Source organism: Alligator sinensis, unplaced genomic scaffold (assembly GCF_000455745.1).
Source record: "Alligator sinensis unplaced genomic scaffold, ASM45574v1 scaffold375_1, whole genome shotgun sequence".
NCBI lineage: Eukaryota > Metazoa > Chordata > Crocodylia > Alligatoridae > Alligator > Alligator sinensis.
The window spans coordinates 3218654-3243927 of NW_005841928.1; the positions used below are offsets into that span (position 1 = coordinate 3218654).

Sequence of the window (25274 nt, forward strand, 5' to 3'; positions counted from 1 at the left end):
GGATTCTTGAGCTATTTTTGAGGAAATGTTCAAATGGAAGTTTGAGGTAAGGGATAAAAGATACTTCTTTATGGTAAAGTAAGTAAACTAAGTAAGGAGTTTTCATGCTACCATCTAATTTTTTATCAGCTGATAAGTCATCCAAGAAGTGTCAGATAATTCAAAATGGAGGGGCAGAAGATCAGAGATGGGAAGGTCATTGCTATAGAATTAGTAGTTGTTGCAGTAGGGGAACCACATGCAGTCCCCCAGAACAAGGAGATAAAGGGAAATGACAAGGCCCAAGAAGGCCAGATTTGAAACAAGGGGGAAAGGAGATGAGCTTCCAAATGGCACTGAAGAAGCGGTCAGACACTAGAGGTAGAATTAATACTAGGAAAGCATGCAGTCTCAAGCCCAGGGAAAGGAAGTGATTGACTGTGGGGAGATAGCCAAGAGCTTTTGTCAGTTAGTATGTCCTCATAGCAAACGAAGTGTAAATGATAGGCATGCCTGAGATTAAGGTATCTTTAATCTAGTTTACAGAGGTAGCAGCAATACAAAGTATGGTGACAAATGCCTGGGCATAGGGTAGCAGTGATTTGTATGTGCCTAAATCCATGGAAGTCTTACATTTTGGTTACTAGCTCTGCTGCAATATGTGCCCCATATCTTTGCTGTTGCTGTTATCTATGTTAGCAAGATCAAAGCTTTACAATCACAGTTTCACTTAGCTGTGCAATGGTAAGTCACTGGTTACTTTGGCAAAGGCAGAATGGACAGGGCGCGCGTGCCAGAGAGAAACTAATTATGAATTATCAGTGAAGCATGAGGTAAAACACTGCTTGTCTTCTGAAGCCAAAGTATGAAGTGGTTTGTTTCTGTTTGTTTGCTGGTTTATTTCTTTTTCTTTTTGTTTTGTCCTTCTCCCTCATTCTGAGGAATCATTCACTTTTTCTAGTGTGTGTCATTTTACAGCTCCCTTTCCTTCCTTTCCTTTCCCTACACTTGGTTGAAGTTACAAATCACCAGGATTTCTGCTGATTTATCTGTTGAAAAATCCAAAATTCTCTGACTAAAACCCCCAAAATTCTCTGTTTAAAAATGCACAAGATCCATGTTTTTCCACATTTAAAATGAACCGTGCACTACGTATGGATATCAGTTGAACACAATGTTCTGTTGATATATTTGCAATTTTAGAGCAGTTTGGAAGCCTACCAGTGCCTCAAACATTATAATAAAATTAATTCTAAATACCTATATATTTTGGCATTTGATTTTTAGCTTTTATCATGGAAAATCAGAGCTCCCCCTGCCCCCTTCACTTACCAGGACACCAGTCCAGTTGCAGCTTTCTGCCCCGTAGTTGCTTTGTGGCACTGAGCAGCACATCCCTGCCTGTGCCCCTCACTCCTGACCTACAGCCCTTGCCTCCCCACTGCTCGCTCCTTCCCAGCACCAGCTCCCTCCTCCCACACTAGAACGTGGGTCCAACTGCTGCTATTCCCCCTGCTGCTTTGTGGCACTGAGCAGCCCATCCCTGCCTGTGCCCCTCACTCCTGACCTACAGCCCTTGCCTCCCCACTGCTCGCTCCTTCCCAGCACCAGCTCCCTCCTCCCACACTAGAATGTGGGTTCAACTGCTGCTATTCCCCATGCTGCTTTGTGGCACTGAGCAGCCCTGACATGCTGGTGCCCTGCCCCTGTCCATGCTGTTGCCCCTCATTCCCAAGCCACAGACTCCCCACTGCCTCAGCTGTTTACCAGCACTCCCAGCCATAGGCCTGGGCTGGGCCAGCCCCAAGCTCAGCAGGAGATGATGGCCACAGCAGCCCTGCCACCTGAGGCACCTGATGTGGAGCTGGGGGGCAGAGGTGGGTGGGGGGCAAAGGAGCTGAAGCAGGAAGATTCCTGAGCAGCCCCACAGCCCTCCTCTGAGGCCTGAGGGGGGAACCCGGCAGGCATCGGCCCCACCTCTATACCCTGTTGGCTTAGAAATGGTATTTAAAGGTTTGTTTTTCTGAGAATTGGCTTATAGGTGTAGATATATACATTTAAAGGGTTCAAGGTGGGCAGCAGGGGTTAACTGATTTCTAAGAAGTCTGAGTCTTGCACACAAAGTTTCTCACAGCCCTAGAAGCAGACAGGCTGTTGAACACAACAAGGCCAACAATGACATACGGTCTGGCAACCAAGACAGTATGTACCATACTGTCCATAACACAAGATAAGTGACACCAGCTAGCAAGACCCCACAGCAGGGGGGCCTGAGTCCTGGTTTGGGGGAAGCAGTCCAAATTAGGAGAAGGCCCGGAAGGCAACGTGGACATGTGACAGCAGAGAGACGACCAACCAGAGATAGCCACAGTTGATGAGTCATCAGGATGGAAGGAGAATACAAAAGCAGAGACTTGGGAGTAACAAAGGGTCCCTCCCTTGTCCGTCCCCAAGAGGATCCCTGAGAGGGATCCCCGTCCCCATCCCTATCACCTGGGAAGGGTCCCCGAGGCCACCCTGGATAGAAGGCATACCACCAGCCCATCTCATCCACTCCACTGGAGGGGGAGAGTTGGCCTCGGCATCCCACCTCCAGACTGCTGATATCTGACAGCTAAGAAAGAGCCTCAGAGTGAAGCCTATGTCCTGGCCAGATGTACTTTGACTCTGATAATAGCCCTAGGATTTGGTAGATATATAGAATTGCTTGATTGTTTGTATTGCTTCTTTTCTGTTACCATTATGGATCAATAAATTTGTCTGTTACCGAATGAAAAGGTCCTGGTCAGTTTGCGAGTGGGTCCCCCGCCTTGAAACAAGGCCTCTTGGTCCTAAATTGAGAGGCACCACCCCCAACCCTTTCCCCATCCCCCATCTCCCCAGTCACCTGCTGGGTCTGGCTGAGGGCTGCCGGGCACTGCTGTTGCTGTTTCTGGGGCTCATGGGCATGTGGCGGCTCCTTTGTTGCCCCCCAGTGGTCCAGCCCTGGCTGCCAGTGCTGCGTGGTAAAACCATGTTGACAGCTGCCGGGCAGGTTTTGCCACCAGTTCTGACATCCTGCAGCTAGTTGCTGTGGGAGTAGCTCCCTTAGGCACAAGCCAAACTGGGGGAGGTGAGGAGCTGGTTGAGGGTGGAGGTCAAGGTGGCTTGCGGGGTGGTGCTGCTTCCTTCTCTCACTGCCACAGCCAAGGGCCCTTGCTGCAGTAGGGCCGGGCAGACCCACCATGTGGCTGGGAGGCTCAGTGCTGTGGTGGGAAGGCCCCAGCTGCCCTCCGTGGGGAGCTCAGCATCTCCCCCCCATGGCAGTGGAATTGGGATCCGGGCACAAGAGAGATCCACAGCCCCAGCTCCATCTGCAGCCCCAGCCCCAGCCCCTGCGTGTCAGGACAAGGGGAAATCACAGCTCTGCAGCTTGGCATTGCCTCAAAGTAGCCCAGCATCCCCTGCCCATGGCTCTCTCCCTGCCAATGAGTTCTTGTTTCAAAAGGGAAAGTATATGTTTTTCTGTGTTTTTCCTCACGAAACACTTAGACCATACTAAATCTGTAGAATGTTAAGTGTGTGGGCCGGGTGTGAGCCGGGCCCTTTTTTGTGCTCTGCGCGGGCTGTGGCCAGCAGCCCGGGCACGCAGGGTTGGAGAGGACGCGCGACAAGCTAGAATTAGGCACGGACTCGTAATGGTAGATTTAAAGATTGTTTACTTACACCGAAGATGGTTGCGGTGCAGGCTGGAAAACTTGCTTGAGTTGCGGTTACAGACAAAACAACACGAACGACCACGTGGAGTTTGCTAGGCTCCACGGAAACAGAGCTCCGGATGCCCTGGACAAGCGTGCCACCGAAATAGGAACTTCGTAGATACGTCTTATAAAATTATCGCTCGAAGACGGGAAGAGGTGGGCGATGGATCAGGTCGCCAAACTCCTCTGAATCTCACACAGGGTTTCTATTACCCTGCCGTGTACCCAGAGTCCCCACGAGATGGATGTGGAGTCCTCCTCGGCTTGGGCGGAAACCGCTCAAGCCTCTTATACGGCTAACAGGCCAATCGTTAGCTGCCACGTGGGAATAATTTAGAACTGGCCAATAGCGGGGAACAAATTTGCATGCGGGTGGCGGGAACTCCTTTGCACCGTGCATTTCTCTTGCAACTTGAGCAATGCACCCTGCAAATAAAGCTACAAATTGGCGGGAAATTCTTCCTTGCACCGGGGTTCTCCTCTGCAGCAGAAAACTCTACCACGCAATGAAGCTGTAATTTAGTGGGGATAATTCTAGTGCCGAAGCACACACAAAATCATACCTTTGGGTTATGACATTAAGCATTGTTAAAGTTGGAATGTGTTGAGCTGTCATATGTTGAGCGTCAATAGCACTTCTCTTCTGCACAGCTCTGACTTGCCATTAGAGGGCTAGTGAGCAGGGGTATGGCTAGGAGAGTTTGCAGCAGTGGGAATATGGAGACGGGAGGAGATGTATGGGGTCATGGGTGCTATGGCTTCCCTCTGCAAGCCCCTCCATATTCCTGTCCTGGAGTGGGGGATGGCAGGACAGAGCTGTACTGCAGGGAGTCCTCCCCCAATCCCAGCACCCACAACCTGACTCCAGATCCTTCAGACTTCCCCAGAGAGGGCTGCACTTGGAGCAAGGCTAAAGCTGTGGAAAAGTTTAGTTAACCTCAGCTACAGAGAGATTATTAGAAATTTTCCCATGTCATCTGGCCCATTTTCCCCAAGTGTTGCCAGCTGTCTATGGCCAAGCAGCCTAATAGGGGCTGTGGCTTCTCTCCACACTCCCATTCCCATCCAGTTTCCAGGGTTTAGCACAGTGGCAGCATGCAGTTGCAGGGTGGAGCTGCAGCTACAGCGATCACAATGTGAAAGAATTCTAGATCCTGAGACAGGGAAAACACAAAGTCAGCAAATCTAGGACTCTAGGTTTCAAAAAGGTGGGTTTTACCTAACTTACAGGGTTTCATAGTTTCATAGTAGCTAGGGTCAGGAGGGCCCTGAACAGCTGTAGCCTGACTCCCTGCCACAGGCAGGAATGAATGCTGGGTTCACAAGACCAGAGACAGGTGATCATCCAATCTTCTCTTGAATTTACCCAAGGTAGGGGCGAGGACCACTTCCCTGGAAAGTTGGTTCCAGATTTTGGCCACCCTAACTGTAAAATATTACCTTCTGATCTCTAACCTAAACCTATTCTCCATCAGCTTATTACCATTGTTCCTTGTCACCCCAGGTGGTGCTGGGGAGAAAAAGGGATCTACCTATTTGCTGTCGATCTCCCCTGATGAGTTTGTAGGCAGCCACCAAGTCCCCCCTCAGACTCCTCTTGCTGAGGCTGAACAGGTTCAGGTCCTTCAGTCTCTCCTCGTAGGGCCTGTCCTGCTGCCCTCTCACCAAGTGGGTGGCCCTCCTCTGAACCCTCTCCAGGCTGGCCACATGCCTTTGAAGTGTGGTGCCCTGTACTAGATGCAGTACTCCAACTGCGGCCTGACCAAAGTCGCATAGAGGGGGAGTATCACCTCTCTGGACTGGCTTTAGATTCACCCATGACAAGGTATGGCTGGCCTTGCTGGCTGCAGTCTGGCATTGGTGGCTCATGTTCATCTTGGAGTCAATAATGACTCCAAGCTCCCTTTCCTCTTCTGTGCTTTCAAGAGGGGAACTCCCCAGCCTGTATGTATGCTATGGATTCCTTCTCCCAAGGTGCAGCACCCTGCATTTGTCTACGTTGAACCCCATCCTATTCTCATCTGCCCACTTTTGTAGTCTGTCTAAATCTAGTTGTAGCCTCTCTCTCCCTTCAAGTGTGCCCACCTCGCCCCACATCTTAGTGTCATCAGCAAACTTGGACAGCGTGCTTTCCACCCCCTCTTCCCAGGTCGCTGATGAAGATGTTAAACAGTGCAGGCCTGAGGACCGAGCCCTGGGGTACCCCACTGCTCACATCTCGCCAGTTTGAGTACAACCCGTCCACCACTACTGTCTGGGTGTACCCCATCAGCCAATTTTTTACCCATCCAACTGTGCAGGCATCAGTGCCACAGTCACTTAATAGGCATAGTGCCATGGGAAGAAAGATTGAACAAGGCACCCAGGAGAGCTGGGAGTTCTAAAGTATGAGAAGCCCAACAAGAAACTCTCCCAACATAATGGAAATTTAAGAATAATGGCAAGAAACTAATGTCATTTCACAAGAAGCGTTTAGGATGCCTCAAATGCAAAAGGAAAACATACAGACAATAAAAAAAATGAGCAGGTCACCAAGGAAGCATACCAGAAAACAGAAAGCGCCTGTAGAGACCAGCAAAAGTAGCACATGGCAAGGGAGGGTTAAGGTGACAGGAAGCGATTCTATAAACACACTGCCCAAAAAAGAAAGACTGAGGAAGTTGTGGGTCCACTGTTAAACAGCCAGGGGGAATTCCTAACAGAAGATATAAAGAAGGCAGAACTTTTCAACAACTACTTTGCATCAGTCTTCACAAAAAAATTAAGCTGTAGCTAGACACCTAATAAGGATTATCCAGATAAGGAGGGGGCAAGCTGAGGGGAGAGATAACAAAAGAGATGGTCAGAGAGATTTTGATAGGTCTGTATGAATTCAAGTCATCAGGCCCTGGTGAACTTGATCCCAGGGCCTTGAAGGAACTGGCAGAGGAGATCTAAGAGCCCTTGGCAACAGTGTTTAGGAAGCCGTGGGAGACAGATGAGGTACCAAAGGACTAAAAAATGGCCAACCTAGTGCCACTCTTTAAAAAGGCAAAAAGTAGGACTAGGGAACTACAGACTAGTTAGTCTCACCTCAGTACCTGGGAAGGTACTGGAGCATATCCTATAGAAGTCCATTTGCAAGGATTTGGAAGAGGAAAGGCTGATCACAAGAAGTGTGGATTTCCTAAGAGCAAATAATGTCAAACAGACTTGATTACCTTCTTTGACAGAGTAACTACTTGGGTAAATGAAGGGAATGCGGTAGATATAGTGTATCTGGAATTCAGCAAGGCTTTTGACAAGGTCTAGCATGGCCTTCTCACAAAGAAATTGGAGAAACGCAGACTAGGCAAAACTACTGTAAGATTAATAGACAACTACCTTGCTAGCTGCAAGCAAAAGGTAATTATAAATGGATGTCAGAATGGCAGGATGTTTCAAGTGGAATCCCACAGTGGTCTGTCTTGGGACCAGTGCTATTCAATGTGTTTATTAATGATTTAGGTGCTGGCGTGGATCAAGTTTGAAAACGAGACAAAACTGAAAAGGATTGCAAATGTGTCCGAGGGCAGGAGTGCAATTCAGGATCTCAACAGATGGGAAAGGTGGGCTAGAGTTAACAGGATGAAATTCTATGCTGACAAGTGCACATTGCTGCATCTCTGGAAGAATAATAAAAAATACAAAATGGGTGACACTTGGTTGGATGACAGCACGATGAAGAAGGATCTGGGAGTCTTGATGGATCACAGACTCAGGATGACTCTACAGTGTGAGTCTACAGCCGCACAAAAGGCGGATGTGGTTTTGGGATATATCACGATATAGAAGCGTTGGGTGCAAATACATGGGAGGTGATAATGCCTGTCTACTCGACACTGGCTAGCCTTGTCTAAAGTGGAATAGATTTTCTAGGGAAGTTGTGGACTTGATCATTGGAGGTGTTCAAGAAGACTTTAGACAGTCACCAATCAGGGTTGATCCTAGGCGTAGCTATGCCTAAATTCTACTATGGGTTTTCTCCTGCCCCTCCTTCTCCATTCCTGCCCCCGCCACCCTGCCTTCCCCACCAGCCCCCCACTGGTACATGCGTTAGGGTTTTTGTAAGCCTTTCCCAGAGTGTAAGAATTTTTGCAGGGTGTTGCATGCAGCCAAGGCTGGAGACAGGGACTGAGAAATGCCAGTGCTTCTGCTGGGACTTAAACCTGGAGGTCCCTGGCTAGAGGGTCTTGCCCTTCCACTTAGCATGAGAGAGCTGATGGAATGTGGGGGAAGTGGGCCAGGTAGCATGGGAAAATTTCAAGTAATCTTAAGTAACAAAGGTTAATTGAACCTTTCCCCAGCTTTTGCTCCACTGTGGGCAAAAGTTATAGTTTTCTCTGGGGAAAGCTGGAGGGGGCTAAGATTGGTTCATGGAGGCTGGGATCTGTTCAGGTTGGGAGGGATCAGTGAAGGACTCCCCACAGCATGGCCCTCTTTCTGTCAAACCCCCCCCCCTCCCCCCAGAGGAGGAGGGAAACTATGGAGGGAACCCACAGTGCCCATGTCTCTCCACCTCCCAGCTCCATGCACGCTCCCCTTGTTGCTACCCACCTCCTGGCACTGGCAGAGTCATGCCTGCTCCTAGGCAGTACCACAGTAACACACCCTAAACAGTAGAGTTTGGGAGGGTGGAAATTTTTTTCATGGAACAGGGTGGAGGGGTGGGGATTGACAGAGTGCATCCTGGGATGTTGGAGGAGCGCATATTGCTTGTTTTATCTCTGTGGTGCAGACTGAAGTTACCCTAATATGAGCTGGGTATCATAGCCCAGAGTTAACCCTTGCCCAAAGTAGCATATCTTTGAGATGCCCAGAGGACACTTAGCAAGAGTTTTAAAAGTTTTCACTTAAAGATGCTTGTGTTTTAAGTACTTTTAGAATGGTCTAAGTGTAACATGCAACTTCACCCTCAGTTTGGATGTCAGTACACCTTTTCCCTCCAGAAACTTTTTCCATATATGTGATATGCAAACTTATCTGCCTCTTCATTCCTAAGAGATAGCCAGGGTCAGCCAGAGGGCCACCCATGGTAGTGGAGTTTTACATTGTATTTTTGAGCCTTGATACCCCCACAAATGGGATGCTCTGACATCTAACCTGAAAGCTTGTCAAAATCACTAAATAGAAGAGTGAAATGGGATGAGAGCCTCAAGAAGAAAGCAGCTGCTTGGCTCAAGGCACGTGAGAAGTCTGTGTGAACCAGACCTGTAGACTTGCCAGCAGGGCTGGAAGTGTGCCAGGATTCTGACTTGGCTCTCTTCTGGCATCTAGTTTTTTGAAAGAAGAGTTTCATTTAAAATGTTTTGTTCAGATTTTTAACAATTAGAGAAAAAATCATTCAACTCCACCTGGAGTCAGGTTCACAATTACGAGAAAGGTACACATTCCCACTTGTATGCCAGCAAGGAGTTAACTTTCAAACAAAATGATATTTTAAGTTACATCCATTATTAATCACACTGGATAAATTATCTGAATGTTTCTACTAAAATTATGTTAGCTATCAAAATGATGGGAGGAAAAATACTAAGATCTTCCCTTCTTCCCCCGGAACAGCTATAGGATTCCCTCTCCCCGTTCCCCCCGAGGATTTTGCCCAGTCTGTTTCTAAATGCTGCAGAGGATGAGTCTCCCACCGTATCTGGGGGAGCGTCTCTATCTCCAATCATTAAGAATTGCCCTAGACTTTTTTCCCTGTAGCTTTATTGGTCCTTTCTTTAATGTATTCCCCTATCATTTATTATCCTGTGAGCCCTTGATGTTTATGGCAAAGGGAAGGGGATTTTAAAGAAGACACTGTGGAGAGGGGTAATGTCAAAATGACAGAAGTAGACATGATTGGGTAGGGAAGAAAGGATGGCAAAATTGCCATAGAAGCTGGAGAAATTTAAGAGGGGAAGCCGAATGCCCAAGTGGACTAATATTAGATATTTCTCTCTTCCCTGGTCCCACACCTTCAGTGCCCAATCTCTAATATTTCTACCTTATCTCATGATCTTGAAGTAAAAAGATAGGTACTTTACCAAAAGGAAAAGGGCTAAGATCCAGCTGTAAAGAAAACTTGATTGCTTTTTGGGAAAGGGAAGCAATAGTGGGTACTGACAGATGTGACAGTTTGTCATGTGATCAGCCACTGAAAGCACTCATCAGCTGTACACGGACAGAAGTACATAGCTGTGGAGCACATTAAAAATGCTCAATCAGGCAACAGCCTGAACCCTCATTATATGAGGGCTCAGGTAAAGGCACACCAAAGTAGAGCTCCTTCATTAACATTTGTCAGTGTGACTGGGAGCAGGGCTTGGCTGATACAGCTGAGCTCTGCTGTCCATGCTGTCTTCAAAATGGGAAGGGGGAAGGGAGCAGAGAGAGTTCATTCTGGGGGTTGTCCTGGCAGCGCTGGAGGGTGGGGTGGGTGATTGGAGCCCCCCAATGTGTAGTCTGCCATTTTCTAAAACTGGGAAAGTGCTAGTGCCATACCTTTCACCTCTGTCTTGAATTCTTATCAACTACATTCCAGATTGTAACATACTGGGCATTGATAGACATGCAGCTCCCCGCCGTAACTCATGGCACTTTGCAGGAAGCACCGTGAGCACCGGTGGGGCAACCCCCAGAACAAGCTCCCTCTGTTCCCCTCCTCCCCTCCCATTCCAAAGACAGTGCTGGGGCTTGGAAGGGGGAGGGGCAGGGCTAGGGGGAGGGCAGCTGCAAAGATGCATCTTATCTCCCAGTCCCCAGGACCCAACAGCAAACATCTGTTGGGTCCCTGGGATAGTGGTAACTCATGGTGCTTCCTGCAAAGTGCCATGAGTTACAGCGGGGAGCTGCACGTCTATCAATGTCCAGTATGTTACAATCTGGGATGTAGGTGATAAGAATTCAAGACAGAGGTGAAAGGTATGGCACTAGCACTTTCCCAGTTTTAGAAAATGGCAGACTACAGATAACAGGATCAGAGCATTCTGTAACCAGAGTTGACTTACACAGGTGTTTAAAATCTAGCAAATCATTACTAATTGGGAGTACTTATTTATACAATCATATTAATAAACACCTGGTTAAAAATAATTTTCTTCAACAATATTTTAAAATATCTATAAATGTTGTTACTAGATCCTTTACAAGACACTGACAGAAATTGCTACTCTCTTATTTTTCCCCGAGGGCCAAAGAAACTATAAGACAATATGTCAAATATGCTGTTGCTGCTGTTTATATAAAATGACCCATGCCATCTTGATTGATTGGGTTGTTATAGACATCTTGGACTAGTGCTGTGGCTGTAGCATCCTCTTGACATTTATGACATGTATTTTATGTTTATAATGTAGAAAATTAATTGTTAACATGCTCTATAAGGTATTTTACTACTACTGGTTTCTCTAGAGTTGTACAAAAAGAAGTAAATCAGTTTGAATTCACACCACGTTTTGCTGTAGGTCTCTGTGTGGGCACTCAGATGACAGAAATCATGAATTCAAACTGCTATGCTGATTCTTATCAGTTTGTGTAGAGCAGTCCTCAGGATCCATGCTTCCATATGCCATCACGAGAGGAGTCTGAGGTACATGGGCATTGTAGTGTGTTGAGAGTGAGAGTGGTTTCTAATATGTGAAGAATCATAAAAAAAATTAGGGTTTGAAGGGAACTCAGGAGGTCTAGTCCAACCGCCTGCTCAAAGCAGGACCATCCCCAACTGGATCATTCCAGCCAGATCTTTGTTGAACCGGGCCTTAAAAACCTCTGAGGATGGAGATTCCACCACCTCTCTAGGTAATGTGTTCTCCACCCTGGTAGTGAGAGATTTTTTCCTAATATCCAACCTAAACTTCTCATACTGCAACTTGAGGCCATTGCTTCTTGATTTGTCATCTACCATCACTGACACAGTCTAGCTCCATCCTCTTTGTAACTCCCCTTCAGGTAGTTAAAGGCTGCTATTAAGTCCTCCCTCAGTCGTTTCTTCTCCAGACTAAATAAGTCCAGTTCCCTCGGCCTCTTCTCATAAGTCGTGTGCCTCAGCCCCCTCACCATTTTTGTTCCCCTCCACTGGACTCTCTGCAACTTGTCCACATCCTTTCTGTAGTGGGGGGCCCAACATTGGACGCAGCACTCCAGATGTGGCCTCAGTAGTGCAGAATGGGGGGAAAAGTTAGAATCTGAGAATGCTTGTAGTTGTAAACTCCCCTCCCCCCCACCCCCCCCAAATAAAGCGGCACTTAAACATGGCGCCAAGCCCTGCACATGCCCAGAAGAGGCAGCGTATTACTTCCATCCGTCTTGCCAAGTGTCTGTAAACTTCAAGCACTTTAGTGGGGCTTTTTGCCACTTTTATCTAATAGCTGATTGAATCACGTTTAGTTAAAAGTGCCCAAAAGCCCTGCTGAAGTACCTGAACTGTACATGCACTGCAATGCAGAACTGGGTTGAAGTAATATGATGCTTCTTCCAGTAAAGCATGTTTTTGGAGGGGGTTTTGTTTTTTAGAGGGGGGGTGTTGTTTGTTTGTTTGTTTTTAGCATCTGCAAGTAGCCCAATTGGTTCAGGTATACTGCTGTGAAAACTCGATGTTTTGGTTCTACTATTGCCAGAAATATACTCATTGCTATCTCGTCCCTTGAGAATCTGTGAAATGAAATAGAGCAGTATGTGCAATGTGTCTTGTCTGAGTTTGGTAACATGGCAGGCACTCTTCAGTGGTGTGCTGGGAAGTTTTTGTTCAAATGTCATACTTTGATGGTACTTTATGTCAAGAAAGAGGATACAGTTTGCTTCTCCCCTCTGACACACAACCTTATATTTAAAAAAATGTTTTTGACTAATATAAGAAATAACTTGACAAATAGGAATCGGTTAACTTTTTATTTCATTTCCTACAGTGATTAAAAAAATAAAATGATTGTGACAACAGAGACCTCTATTTAATTTAGTGTTGCATTTTTAAATAAAATGGTTTGGCATATTTCCAGTACCAATTTTTTTATTCACACTGAATTTTCACTTTTGCTGAAACGGGTTGGTTTGGAGGGGGCAAGAGGACATGAAGTGCTTAAATATATTTTGTTTTAGCATATCCCACATATATGAAGCAGCAACACTACATAGTGGGGGCTAAATAACTGTGTCTTTTGTCCCACATTCATAGATGTAATAATACTATTGATGTGTAATTCTAGTTTAGTGAACAAATGAATTCACTTTCTCTTTTCCTTCTGTGATTCCACCATCAAAATACCTCTTTGATTTTCTGTAAACTGGTCTACCAAGTAATTTGCCAGGTAAAGTGCTAATCTGAAAGTTGTATTTGGGTTTTATTCAGTTCCATTAGGATCAACTAAACTTTGTCATACAGGGGCTATTATTCTGCCAGTTGTAAGGAATTTCTGTTTTATGAAGCAATACTGACACAAAGACAGCACTGTGTAAGTGTCTCAATAACTGAACACTTTCACACTGCAATTTAGGAGGCGTGCAGTTCAGGAAATTGCTGGCTTCTGCTGGAGCACACTTTTACTGCAAGGAAAATTTTATTCGTCATTCAAGTAATTGGCAGTTTTAATACCTTGTTAGTTATTACCTTATAAACAAACTAATGCATAAAAGCAAGGCTCTGTGACCTGTTATCTAACTCTAGCCTTATGGTGGTAGTGTTTGTTGTTGTTTTTTATTAAAGTAATTTGTTTCCATTTATTATAAATACTTCCAGCTAAGAGTTAAAAAAAAAAAAAAATGTAGTGTTACTTCTACCAGACAGCCTGAGGCCTGAAACATGATACAGAACAAGAGTGATGTTAGATGGGCTGCAGGATCACTGACTCAATCCCACACATGGTGCGAGGGCCCATTAATTTTTAACTTTTACTTAACTTGAATCAAGTGTTTTGTTTTGTTTTGTTTTTTCTCTTGAGTAATAACCCCCTTCCTATGCACCCACTGCAAAACCTGTGACTTACTATTTGATCAAGTTGAACATTATCTATCTCTTCTCAGAAGCAATGTGCTTGTGGTAACAGTTAAGCAGCTTAACAACCAGCCTCCAGAATCTGGAAAAATGATCCTGGCTTTTTATCACTGGCACAACCACGTATAGGAGGTATTTCAGCTAGAGCAGATCAGCAGATTTGAACCTAACCAGTTAACAGCCACAAACTGGTGGATCATTGCATTCTTGTTGTCATTTTTGTTAGCTCCCTTTATTACCCACCTTTCCAAGTTCTCTATAGCAGGATGTCCCAGAATGCATTTCCCTCTATGCTCATTTCTGAGCTGTGTATATATTTCCTGTGCATTACTTCTTTCTGAAGAGATATGGATTGGTGCTTCGGGTTTCATGGCATATACCCATACAAAGAAGATTAGGTAGTACATAGTATGTATGAACACAGAAACTTGGTTGCTGTGAAAAATATACTGCTCACTGGCCGTAAATTGAAGTGTGTGTCTTTGTAACAATTTAAAATACCCAATTGTTTAACTAGTTATGAAGTTATAATGAGCAGAGCTGTTTAATGGAAAGGAGACACTTTAGCACAGGAGCCATATATGAATTCCAAGCTCAAGATATGAGTTCTGCAATACATACAAGATACATTATTAATAGTTAGAGATGAATTAATATCTTTAAATGCAGGGTTAACAACTGGGTTGATTTATAGGCAGTAACTTTCTGTTGTGTTGTACAACGTAAGTCTTGTTTTCTAATCTAACTCTTTTATTTATGATAGTTTGGGTGGATATTCATGCTTTTAATGCTTAAATCTTTAAAACAGGAACACATGCATCTTTGGTGTGCACTTTGGTTAAAGCAACAAAAATGTTGACCTGATCTCCCTGAAGTACTGAATGTCCTACTGCTCAATGCTAATTCTAAATATTTATTAAAAAAAATATGCCCTTGTTCAAGCTGTTGGGTTTGATGAAAAAAAATACTGGATGAAATTGTACGGTCTGCACAATGGAAGTCAGAATAGATTAGTATAATGGTTCCTTCTGGTCTTTAAAATCCTATGTATCACAGTAGCTGGAGTGTCAGACAAAACTGATTCTTTTTGTCTCCTAGGAATATGGCTATGGAAATGTAGATACATGTGCATGGTTTTGCTTTCTCTAATCATGCAGAATTTTAGTTTGTTACATGCCAGTAGTTAATGTTTTAATTACAGAAACTATTGCATTATGCTACTTTACCTAAAGACTGATTGTCAAATTCAGAAGTTGAGAACTAAATTTCTAGGATGCTATATAGCTGGCATATTTTTTGTTTAGATATGACAGAATCTTTGAGCATTGTTTTCAAATTTCAGGACCAATAACAAGATTGCTGACATCTTGCCTGAATATTTGAAACCATTTCAAGCTCTAGAAACTTTGGACCTGAGCAACAATAATATTGCAGAACTGAAAACTGCATTGTTTCCTCCTTTGCAGCTCAAGTACTTGTAAGTAAAACTTTTTTTAAATGATACAATGTGCTCTTAAAATATTACTCATTGTGGTAAAACTTAGTATGTTAGCACAGAGCAGGTTTGAGTCTAGTTTAAAATATTTATTGCCAGGTTCACCCGTTCTCATTTTATAGATTATTTGATAAAACATCATAGATTGAGTGAGTTTTTTAGTTTGTAGAAAACAAAAACCATATATTTTTAAAAATCAAATGGAAGTATCTCTTGATGGAGGTTATTAATGAAATAAAATTTTTTAAAAAATTATTCCCTTGGATTTAATGGGATTTGAGTTTCATATAGAGTTTCATGAACTTTTTTGAATCTTTACCATATTATTGATTTGAGAATTAAATTAAGCTACAGAAACACTGAGAACATAGTCTGGGGGTATATTTTGGTAATATACCTTTGCAATATGTTGTATTTGACAATGCTACATTTTTGTAGAATGGAGCAGATCTCTTAGCTGTGAAATTCACTGGTAGTAGTGTTTAGATCACTAATAAACATGTTAAGTTAATGCTGTTTGTCATGTGATAGGTAATACAAAATGGTTATATTTTACTACTTAGTATTAAAAACATTAAATTACAGTAAATTTAACATTCTAGACATTGTTTCAACAGGTACATTAACAGTAATCGGATAACCTCAATGGAGCCTGGTACCTTTGACAATTTGTCTCGCACACTTCAAGTATTGAAACTGAACAGGAACAAAATTTCATCAATCCGTCACAAGATGTTTAAGCTGTCCCATCTGCAGCACCTGTAAGTACAGCCTACAATTAGTTAATTGTTTTCAGGTTTTGCAAAACACTGGCAGCACTTGAACTTTAGCCTTTAATTTAACCAGAGGCTAAGCAAAGCAGCCACAACCTTTGCTAAAACCTTCTAATGGATAAAAGTCTTACGCAATAATGAGAAGTGTATAGACTGTATTTAAAATTTTAGTTTGCCTTATAAAAAAAAAATAGGTAAAGACAATAGAAATTCTCTACTTAAGGAAATACCAAGTGAACTCATTTTGCATAATCTGTAGAATACATCTCTTCTTGGTAAGAACAAATGAAAGGAAATAATTTTGCTTTTAGAATATATATCAGTGAATAATAGCATGAAGTTAAACAGAACCTCATCAGTTTGACTGATAGTTTTGTCTGAATGTATTTTACCTAGTCTTAAAAATCTACAGCTGGTATGTAGAAATAGCATTAGAAAAGTGTCTATGTTTTTGTTCATCTCAAAGTATTTTGTCTCTAAAGACTTTCATTGTAGGTCTTGAATACAACATTTATTTTGAAAACATATATGCTCTTGCAATGGCAAGAGGACTATGTAATACTGTTTTGATATTAACAGCAGGCCACCTCAATATGAAGAGGTAAGCAAAGCAAGATAAAGGAAAACACTGGGGCCTGTTATTGTTAAATATTGTTCCTTCATTGCTTCTTCATATTAAACCCAGAGGCAGAAGAGGATAGAGAAAGCAGTAACAGGTTTAGAGGAATGATGACTGAATTCCTGCAAAGGTGAAAATTTCAAAATCACTGGGTGGTAGGGGTTAGGTCTTTATGAACATGAAGTGAGGAGGTTGTGGAAAGAAACAGCTCTCCTTGATGCAGCAGAGGTAGCTTAGCAGATTAGTTAACTTTGTGAAGAAACAGATGAGAAGCCCTGATCCTCAGAGGACCCTTTTTAAATTTAAATCCTTGATTATGAATAAACTGCTTTGTAAATATCAAGAAGAAGTTAATACATGTAAGCTTTAGAATGTGGCCTTTCATAACTCCTAAGCCCATTAACCCTTTGCATTTAAAGTGAAAGTAACAGCAAGCACCTGTGTTCTGCATTTCAAATACAGAATAGTATTAGCATAGTGAATTGTATTTGTATTAGAGTAAAATATCTATTTCTGTTACATCTTGTTTACATTGTTTTATGAATACTTAAAATCTGTTTCATCATAATGATGAAGGTGGTGTAGGCATTCAGATAAACTTACTCTGTTACAGCTGTACAATTTATTTTTTCAGGGAGCTGAATCGTAACAAAATAAGACACATAGATGGCCTTACTTTTCAAGGACTTACTGCTTTGAAATCATTAAAGCTACAGCGAAATGGGATAACTAGACTCATGGATGGAGCATTCTGGGGATTAACCAGCATGGAAATCTTGTGAGTATAAGCTTTCACAGTCCCTTTGGAAGAAAATTACCTTGCATCACACAAATGAGTAGACGTGTTTGTTTTACATATTCACATACCACAACTTTCCAAAAACCAAGCCAAAATATTTCAATTTGAAAATACCTTTAAGTTTGATCAGTCTGTCTTGTTGCTCTGCAATCCTCAGCTCATTGCTATACAATAAATATATACTATCTAGCTGATAACTCACAATCAAATAAAGATCCAAGACAAAACATGCCTTCATTTGAGTTTTTAAACCCTTTTTTTCTGTGCGTGCATAGGCAGCTGGACCATAATAACCTAACAGAGATCACCAAGGGCTGGCTTTATGGCTTGCTTATGTTGCAGCAACTTCATCTCAGCCACAATGCCATCAGCAGGATCAGTCCTGATGCCTGGGAATTTTGCCAGAAACTCAGTGAGCTGTGAGTAGCTTTTATTCTATTCCACTTCTGTAAGCAGGTTACCTGCCAAAGCATGAGCTGCTTACCACTGATCTGTGAATTTTTCATAACAAAGTTTCAAGGTTGACAACAAGTTTTTAGTGTGTGAGAGTCATATTTTGTTGGAAAAAGTTGAAGCCAACCGTGACTGCTTCAGTTCTCTGTGGCAGTTGTACTAAAGCTTTAATACAGTAATTTTCAAGTGAAAGAAATCCATTCTGCAGTAATTTGTGAATAACAGGAAATAATACACAAACTGTATAATAAAAAATTGTGTTATAACCTTTGTTATACCTATAACTGAAAGCCATGTCTTCATTGTAACAAAGCGTTGAACAGAATTGAACAATAAACACTCCACTATAAACAACCGAGATTTTTCTTTTTTGAACTTTCAGGGATTTAACATTCAATCACTTAGCAAGGTTAGATGATTCAAGCTTCATTGGTTTAAGCCTACTGGTTGGACTCTACATTGGTAACAACAAAGTAAATTACATTGCTGATTGTGCCTTCCGGGGACTTTCCAGTTTACAGACTTTGTAAGTTGACACAACTTGATTTCATGGTCAGAAACCAAACTGATATATAAATATACCCACTTTCATTCAAAGTACTTTTATTTTGTTCTTAAGGAAAAGTAGAACTACAATTCTTTTTTGGGGGGGGGGTAATCTTTCCCAGATTTGTATACAGCTTTTCTTTTTAATAAGATTTTATTCAGGGTAATCATGAAACAATGTCTTGTTCTTCCTTCATCACAGTCTGTGCACAATTTTTTTTAACATCTATAGATCTTGTTGTCTGTCATAGCAAGATTTCTTAAGGTAGCTACTTAAAAGAATCTCTGAGGGAAGAAAATAAATAAATGAATAGGTCATAGAAGGAACACACAATACTAACTCATAACGGTGCTGTTTTGGTTCCTACTACGCATGTGAATCCCAGACAAGTTTGTGAGAGAGACTGTTGTAGTTACTTTTCATTCAGAGTAGGGTATCAGCCAGGGCTTCTTTCTCATACCCAATTCCTAGCCTCCAGCACAACGCTGCTCTTAGACAAGCTATAGGGGAGAGGGGGAAGGGACCACAACAGGACAATCTGCTCCCACTACTGTTTCCAATCATTATCCTCTTCGTACAGTTTTGTTCCACAGTAAACCTCTCCACAAGAGGTACTGCTAAGCCTACTCTCATGTACATGTTTCTCTTACTGTGCAGTCAGCTACTTCAGTATCCCATGTCCTGACTTTGAGTCCTCTTAAATTGATGAGAAATAATCTTTCGAACTCCTGAATGTCATGACTTGCACCTAAAGCACAGATCTGCCATTTCCTGAGGGCTCTTATACACTGCTTCTTCCCTATTGAGAAATACAGGCAGCATCACTACTGATTGCTTAGGCACCATAATCACTGTTACTTCTTAATCTGTTTGGAGTGGTTCCCCCAGGATAGGAGTCATGGCAGAAGAAATCTAAGTATAGATATATTCAGTAGGTAACTGAAGATCAGATGTTGATGATTATGCAAGCTTTTGTCATTCTTAAGCATTTGTCTGTCTAAAATAATGGATGTTTATTGAAATATGTATCTTGGAGGAAGGGTGAGAAGGAAGTGAGTGAATCAAAAATGTTACCTGTAGAATATATCCTGACCCCTTCAGTAGTCAGGAGAGTAACAAAGTACTTATATGCATGATACCTGTTTTTCCCTAGGACTTTGAAAATTAGAGGGTTTTTTCCTCTTGCATTTCCCCACCCCACCTCCCCCAGTCCTTGATCTGTAATTTGGTTCTGATCTCTTTTTTAAAACTCACCTAGCTCAGCCATCACTCTTCTTTCATAGATTTTTCTGATTACATCTTGAGCTGGCATGTGATCAGGCCTTTGCTGTGGTAGACCTGAGGTGTGAAATGTTTTTCCCCTGCTTTGACCTCAGTCTGTTCCCACATTTAAAGAACTCCTTAAAACTGATAATCATAGGTTTTTTATTTAGTTTGAAATGGGTGGTGACCTTCATTCTTATGACTCTTCTTTTTCCTACATTTGGATGCCTTAATTTAAAACCATTCCTGTCATGACTGAAAACAGAGGTGAAGTGGCTGATTTATTAATCAGATCTTATAAATTTTTCAGCAAAATAGCTAATTAAGATAAGCTTTTTTTTTAAACAAATACTTTTTAGAATGGCAAAGGCACTGCTTAGTATTTATTTAAATACTATGCGCTTTTAAAAAATCATGTAGTTTGTGGAATATCCCTTTTATGTTTTGACTTTTTTTTCTTTGAACAGGGATCTGAAAAACAGTGAAATATCGTGGACTATTGAAGATATGAGTGGTGCTTTCTCTGGACTAGATAAACTTAAAAAGTTGTAAGTTGAATTAGGCTCAGATCATATGAACATGCTGATGTGAATGAACCCAACATTTAGAATGCTATGTTCTCCTACAGTTTTGGGGTGGGGAGGGGGGTGTTTCTCTGCTGTTTTGCTGTTTGGGCCCTTCTTTTCTAGGAAAATTAAAATGGCAGTTCTTTTTAGTCCAACTAATATGGAGAACATGAATAACTCTTGAATGTTTGAATCATAGAGTAGTAATGTTGGAAGGGGACCTTTCTAGGTCAAGGTCAACCCTCTGCTCAAGGCAGGATCATTCCTGACTAAACCATTCCAATATGCATTTATGTGATCAATATAGAGTTTTGGGAAGGTGCTTATAAAAGCTTTTTGTGATAAACTAGGATTTGTCATACTTAGGGATGTACTGAAATCATGGAGCCCACGGCTAAATTTCACAAGCTGGCTTCAGCCCTGGGCTCCAATTTGGTTGTCAGATTGCAGCTGCACCTCTCAAGCCTTTGGCTGGGATGGCTGGCAGATGCTTGGGCTGCCTCCAGCCCACTACACCATGGCCCTGCCTGGTCCCACTCCCCACCCAACCCCGGCCTGGTCTGCATGGGAGGAAAAATAAGACCCCCCGGCCCTTCATGGGCACAGCCCTGCCCCCCACACCCTTCCCCAGCCCCAGGTGGGCACTGGGACAGACTACTGCTACCCCCTGGTCAGGCTCCCCTGCCCGAGCCGGGCCACGCTCTCCCCCCTGCCCCGGCTTGGCTGTGCTCCCCTTGGCCCCGCCCCACACCCCCCACCCTGGGCTGGCCATGTTGCCCACCAGCTCTGCTCCCTGTGGCACAGCCCCACTCCCCCCGCCCTGTTCCCCACCCTTCACAGCACCCACTTACTGTGGGATGGATCCAGCCAGGCTGGGAGGCTTTGGCTGCAGAGAACTAAAAAAAGCCAGGCTGGACCTGTCCCTGTCTTCCTGGGCTACAGAGGCTGCATGAGGGCAGCCCTTGCCCAATCAGCAGCCAGCGGCAGGGGCAGCAGCTATCTTGGCTGCTGCCCAGAGGGGAAAAACAAAGAAAAATCTTTTATTTTTGCACAACGCCCCACTTTCCCCCACTTTTTGGGGGGCTCTTTTTTTCACAATTTTTTTTGATTTTTTTGGAAAATGCCTGATTTTGTATTTTCCATGAAAACTGTGAAATTGCAACTTCGGTACATCCCTATTCATACTAGAAAATGAGATGTGCTGTTAAAGAGTACAAAACCATAGTGCCCAACAATAGTCTTTCATAGGGTAATTTGGTATCCAGTGGCAATGGCTGTCATAATGAAACCGCGTACTTCCAAAAATACAGCCATAAATTTACATTTCTCCATTTAAAAAAAATCCACCCTCCTAGGTTTGTACATCTTTTAAAATCTTCCCGTAATATAGATAAAAATAAGAGGAAAAATTAGTATGTTTAGCAATGAGAGATTTTCTTCAGTGAAGAAGGTTGAATGGAGAACATTAGTCACAGTTTAGTAATAAGTGCCAGAAAAACAATTGCACAACATTTTTTTCATAGTTCTAAAAAGTGCCCCTGTTTTATTGCATCTGTTCTACATTATATATTTATATTTTCCAGAATACTCCAAGGAAACAGGATTAGATCCATTACAAAGAAAGCATTTTCTGGCTTGGATGCACTTGAACACCTGTAAGTTCTTGAAATTCGTATGTAACCCAACAGTAGTCAAAGTGTATGTCAAAAGTAACTTATATATAAAATGAACAGGCTTTGGTTATAGCTGTCAGGGTAAAGCATAATTACAAATTTGATCAGAAGTATAATACTTCTAGTAGAATTTTATGTTTAGGGAACCTGCTAGAAGTGTGATGCATAAAATGCAGATTTACTACAAAGCTTTATATTCTTGTCTGCATTTGGTTATGGACCTTGTAACTACATTCTTTTTTTGGAATGTAAACTACTGTTACTTCCATTGTAACTTTATTCAGGTTAATACATGTTTATTCTTTCTTTCAGAGATCTAACTAACAATGCAATTATGTCAGTGCAAGGAAATGCATTTTCACAAATGAAGAAGCTGAAAGAATTGTAAGTTCTTGTCACTGAACAACTCCATAGAAGGAAAATCAAACAATATCAGATAATTTGCTAATTAGTATTAACTTCTTGCTCTTAGTAGCTTTTTAAGTCCTATAACTTAATACATCAGTAGGGTGTGTGTGTGTGTGTCCGTCCACCTAGCATAATGACTGCACTACAGTTGGGTAGCTTCTGATGAGGTGTTCAGTTTCTACTTCATTTGGAATCTAGGCCCTAGTTTAAACAGCTTGATCTTTAATATATGAGATAAGAGAAACTTTGATGTAATGTGCTGTAATCTGAGCACTGCTATCGTTGGACTAGGAAACATCAGCATCATAACTCTTTAGCAGTGACCCATCTGTCAATCCTTATACTTTGCTCCCTCTGCTCTGTGACCACAGGAGGTTAAGTCAAGAAGGGGTTGCTTGAGTGACACCTCCCTCCCCCAGATTCATCAGTTCAGTAGCTGTTTCGATTTCTAGTTGAAATAGAAAAGACTTATGTTGTTTCGTTACTTGGGTCATACTTTATCTCCAAGTAGTGCTATCTCCTTTTTTTTTTTTAACTTTGCACAATCTGACAACAGATAACTAGAGTAGACATGGCTAAAATGAGAGGATGAGTAATCTGGCAGATCAGGGGAAGCCAGCGAGAGCAACTATTCAAGCTGTATGAAGCAGCTACCTGTAACTTTGTTGTTGGTATCCCAAGAAAATCAGATGTCTCCAGATTACTATTCTGGGTTAGAGTTGGAACTGTTTGGAATCTCTTATTCTTGATTAGCATTTTCTAGTGTCACGTCTTGGGGAAGAAGTAGTTGGTGGTGCACTAAGCAAGGTCTAGTAAAGAAAGAGGCTTGAAGACACTATGGCCAATGTATACTTTAGCTCTCCAAGGAAGTAAGCTATTCCATAATTTTTTTTTTTTTTTAGAAAGGGTTACCTCTGGGGTTTCCCTAAAATTGCCTACTAGGTATTTGCCCATGTCTACCAGCCATAAGAGAAAGTGTAATGTCCTGTCCAAAATTTTCCTTAAACTAACTTCTCGCATTATACTTTACCTGTAATTTAACTTATCCAGTATTCTAGAATAGATTAGATAAGGCTATGACTGCTTGTGGTACCAGGATGGCCAGGAAGATCGTAACTAGGTTCCTTCCATCCTGATAATAGGATCATCCTTCATACTTTCATTAAGAAAAGTTCTGTTCCTTTTAGAGTTCTGTATAATAATCAAGTATCTCTAGATTTAGACCACAGAGGCTTTTTTTGTTTTTTTTGTGTTTGTTTGATTTTAATGAAAAAAAAAGAGCAGATAGTCTTTTGCTTTTTAGGGAACAGTCAGAAAAGAATTCGTGTGAAAGCACCTTAAAATAGGCTAATGTGCATTAAAGCACAGGTGTAGACATGCTCAGTATTAATTCTGTTGAGGTTTAAATAGCAGGTGTACCATGGACCTCAAAAATGTTGATTTCTTTTTATTTTTAGCTTAGGTTTTTAAGCACCACAGGAGGAAGTTGTGACCGTATATGCCCTAACAGAATTCCCTTTTGTTTTTTTGAATGCTGCCATTCTCTCCTAGGTTGATAATGTTATCAGTGGATGGTCAGTTGTATATTTGTCATAGCTTCCCAAGAAAATTCTAGCAGGTCGCTGATAAATTGTTTTGAGATCTATCTTTGAACCTTAATCCAAAATACCCTGTGGGATGCCTAGAAACAGAGTGCTGAAAGGGACCTCCTAAAACATCAAGTCCAGCCCTATTCTATCACAGGCAATTAAACTCTTTGGGATTTTTGGCCCACTGCTCCCATTGAGGTTTGTGAAGACAAAAGTATATAAATTGGGTGTTATAAAGGCTCTATTTTGAAATGAAGCTGTTAGCCTTCACTGCTGTTTCTTGACCCTGAATCTTAGATGATATCAAATAGTTTCAAAATCTGCTATAAGCAAATGGATAATACCTTTGCAATTTAAATGCTTATAGGAGTTGAGTGTTCATATGCCAGCAGGCATTCATATTTTTCAGTAAAAGATATACAGCAGTGTCTTGGGCAGAAAGAGCAGGAAACTTACTTGAAAGTCATAGACCTGACAAAATCTTGGAGCCAGTGAAATCAGTGACATGACTCCCATTGCATTCAGGTGGGACAAAAAATTTGCCTGTGATTGTTGATGCATAGTTTCAAAAGATATTACAACATGGACCTTTGCCTCATTTTGAAAAAAAGGTTTCTTGAGGCCAGAAAAAAGGGCTGGATGTTTCTTCTTTGTTTTAAACTATTCATGTATATATCACTGTAATGCTACTTATTTCTTCTATTATCAGTCCTGGTACAGTTTTAGTTTTTAGTTGCATCCCAAGGAGGGCTGGTTAATCCTCAGTTTGGAAGTACCTAGAAGGAAAGGATCTTTATTTTCAAAATGTTTGCCTTTTGAAAATGGCTTGAATATGTAGTACATGGAACCCTTCTCTTCTAGAGCATTGTTTCTCTTAACATCACTGCTCTATCCCTTTTGTTCAGCTATCTTAATCCAGATTAAGTACAGAGCTGCCCATCTGCAAGTGTGCAAAATGCTGGTTTTCAAAAAACAAATTGGCAAGTAAGAATGAAAATTTCTGTTTTTGAAGACTACAGTCTATGGTGATATCACATATGTACTAGATAAAGTTAGCTTATTAAATATTAAATGTGACTATATTAAAATAAATGTAATATTATTGACTGGACTTGCTTGTGTAGATTTAGAAAAAAATGAATGTCATTGTTTTTTTGGGGGGTTTTTTAGGCACTTAAATACATCAAGTCTTCTGTGTGACTGCCAGCTAAAATGGTTACCACAGTGGGTTTCAGAGAACAACTTTCAGAGCTTTGTAAATGCCAGTTGTGCCCATCCTCAGCTGCTAAAAGGAAGAAGTATTTTTGCTGTTAGTCCAGATGGGTTTGTTTGTGGTGAGTACTCCCTCCTGCCCCAACCTCCCCTGCTTCTCTCCTCCTCAA

The 25274-nt window shown here is 42.1% G+C and overlaps 1 protein-coding gene across 1 annotated transcript in view; it reads left to right on the forward strand.

Moving 5' to 3' along the window:
- Window positions 1-25274, forward strand: part of LRIG3 (leucine rich repeats and immunoglobulin like domains 3) — a gene marked incomplete at its 5' end in the record, with an annotated part of 66950 nt that overhangs the window by 22804 nt on the left and 18872 nt on the right. The window contains 9 exons of the mRNA XM_014517871.2: window positions 15050-15184; window positions 15820-15963; window positions 17229-17372; window positions 17669-17812; window positions 18229-18372; window positions 20124-20204; window positions 21806-21877; window positions 22208-22279; window positions 25063-25226. Of these exons, the coding sequence (XP_014373357.2) occupies window positions 15050-15184; window positions 15820-15963; window positions 17229-17372; window positions 17669-17812; window positions 18229-18372; window positions 20124-20204; window positions 21806-21877; window positions 22208-22279; window positions 25063-25226 (1100 nt within the window). The remainder of the gene's footprint in view (window positions 1-15049; window positions 15185-15819; window positions 15964-17228; window positions 17373-17668; window positions 17813-18228; window positions 18373-20123; window positions 20205-21805; window positions 21878-22207; window positions 22280-25062; window positions 25227-25274) is intronic.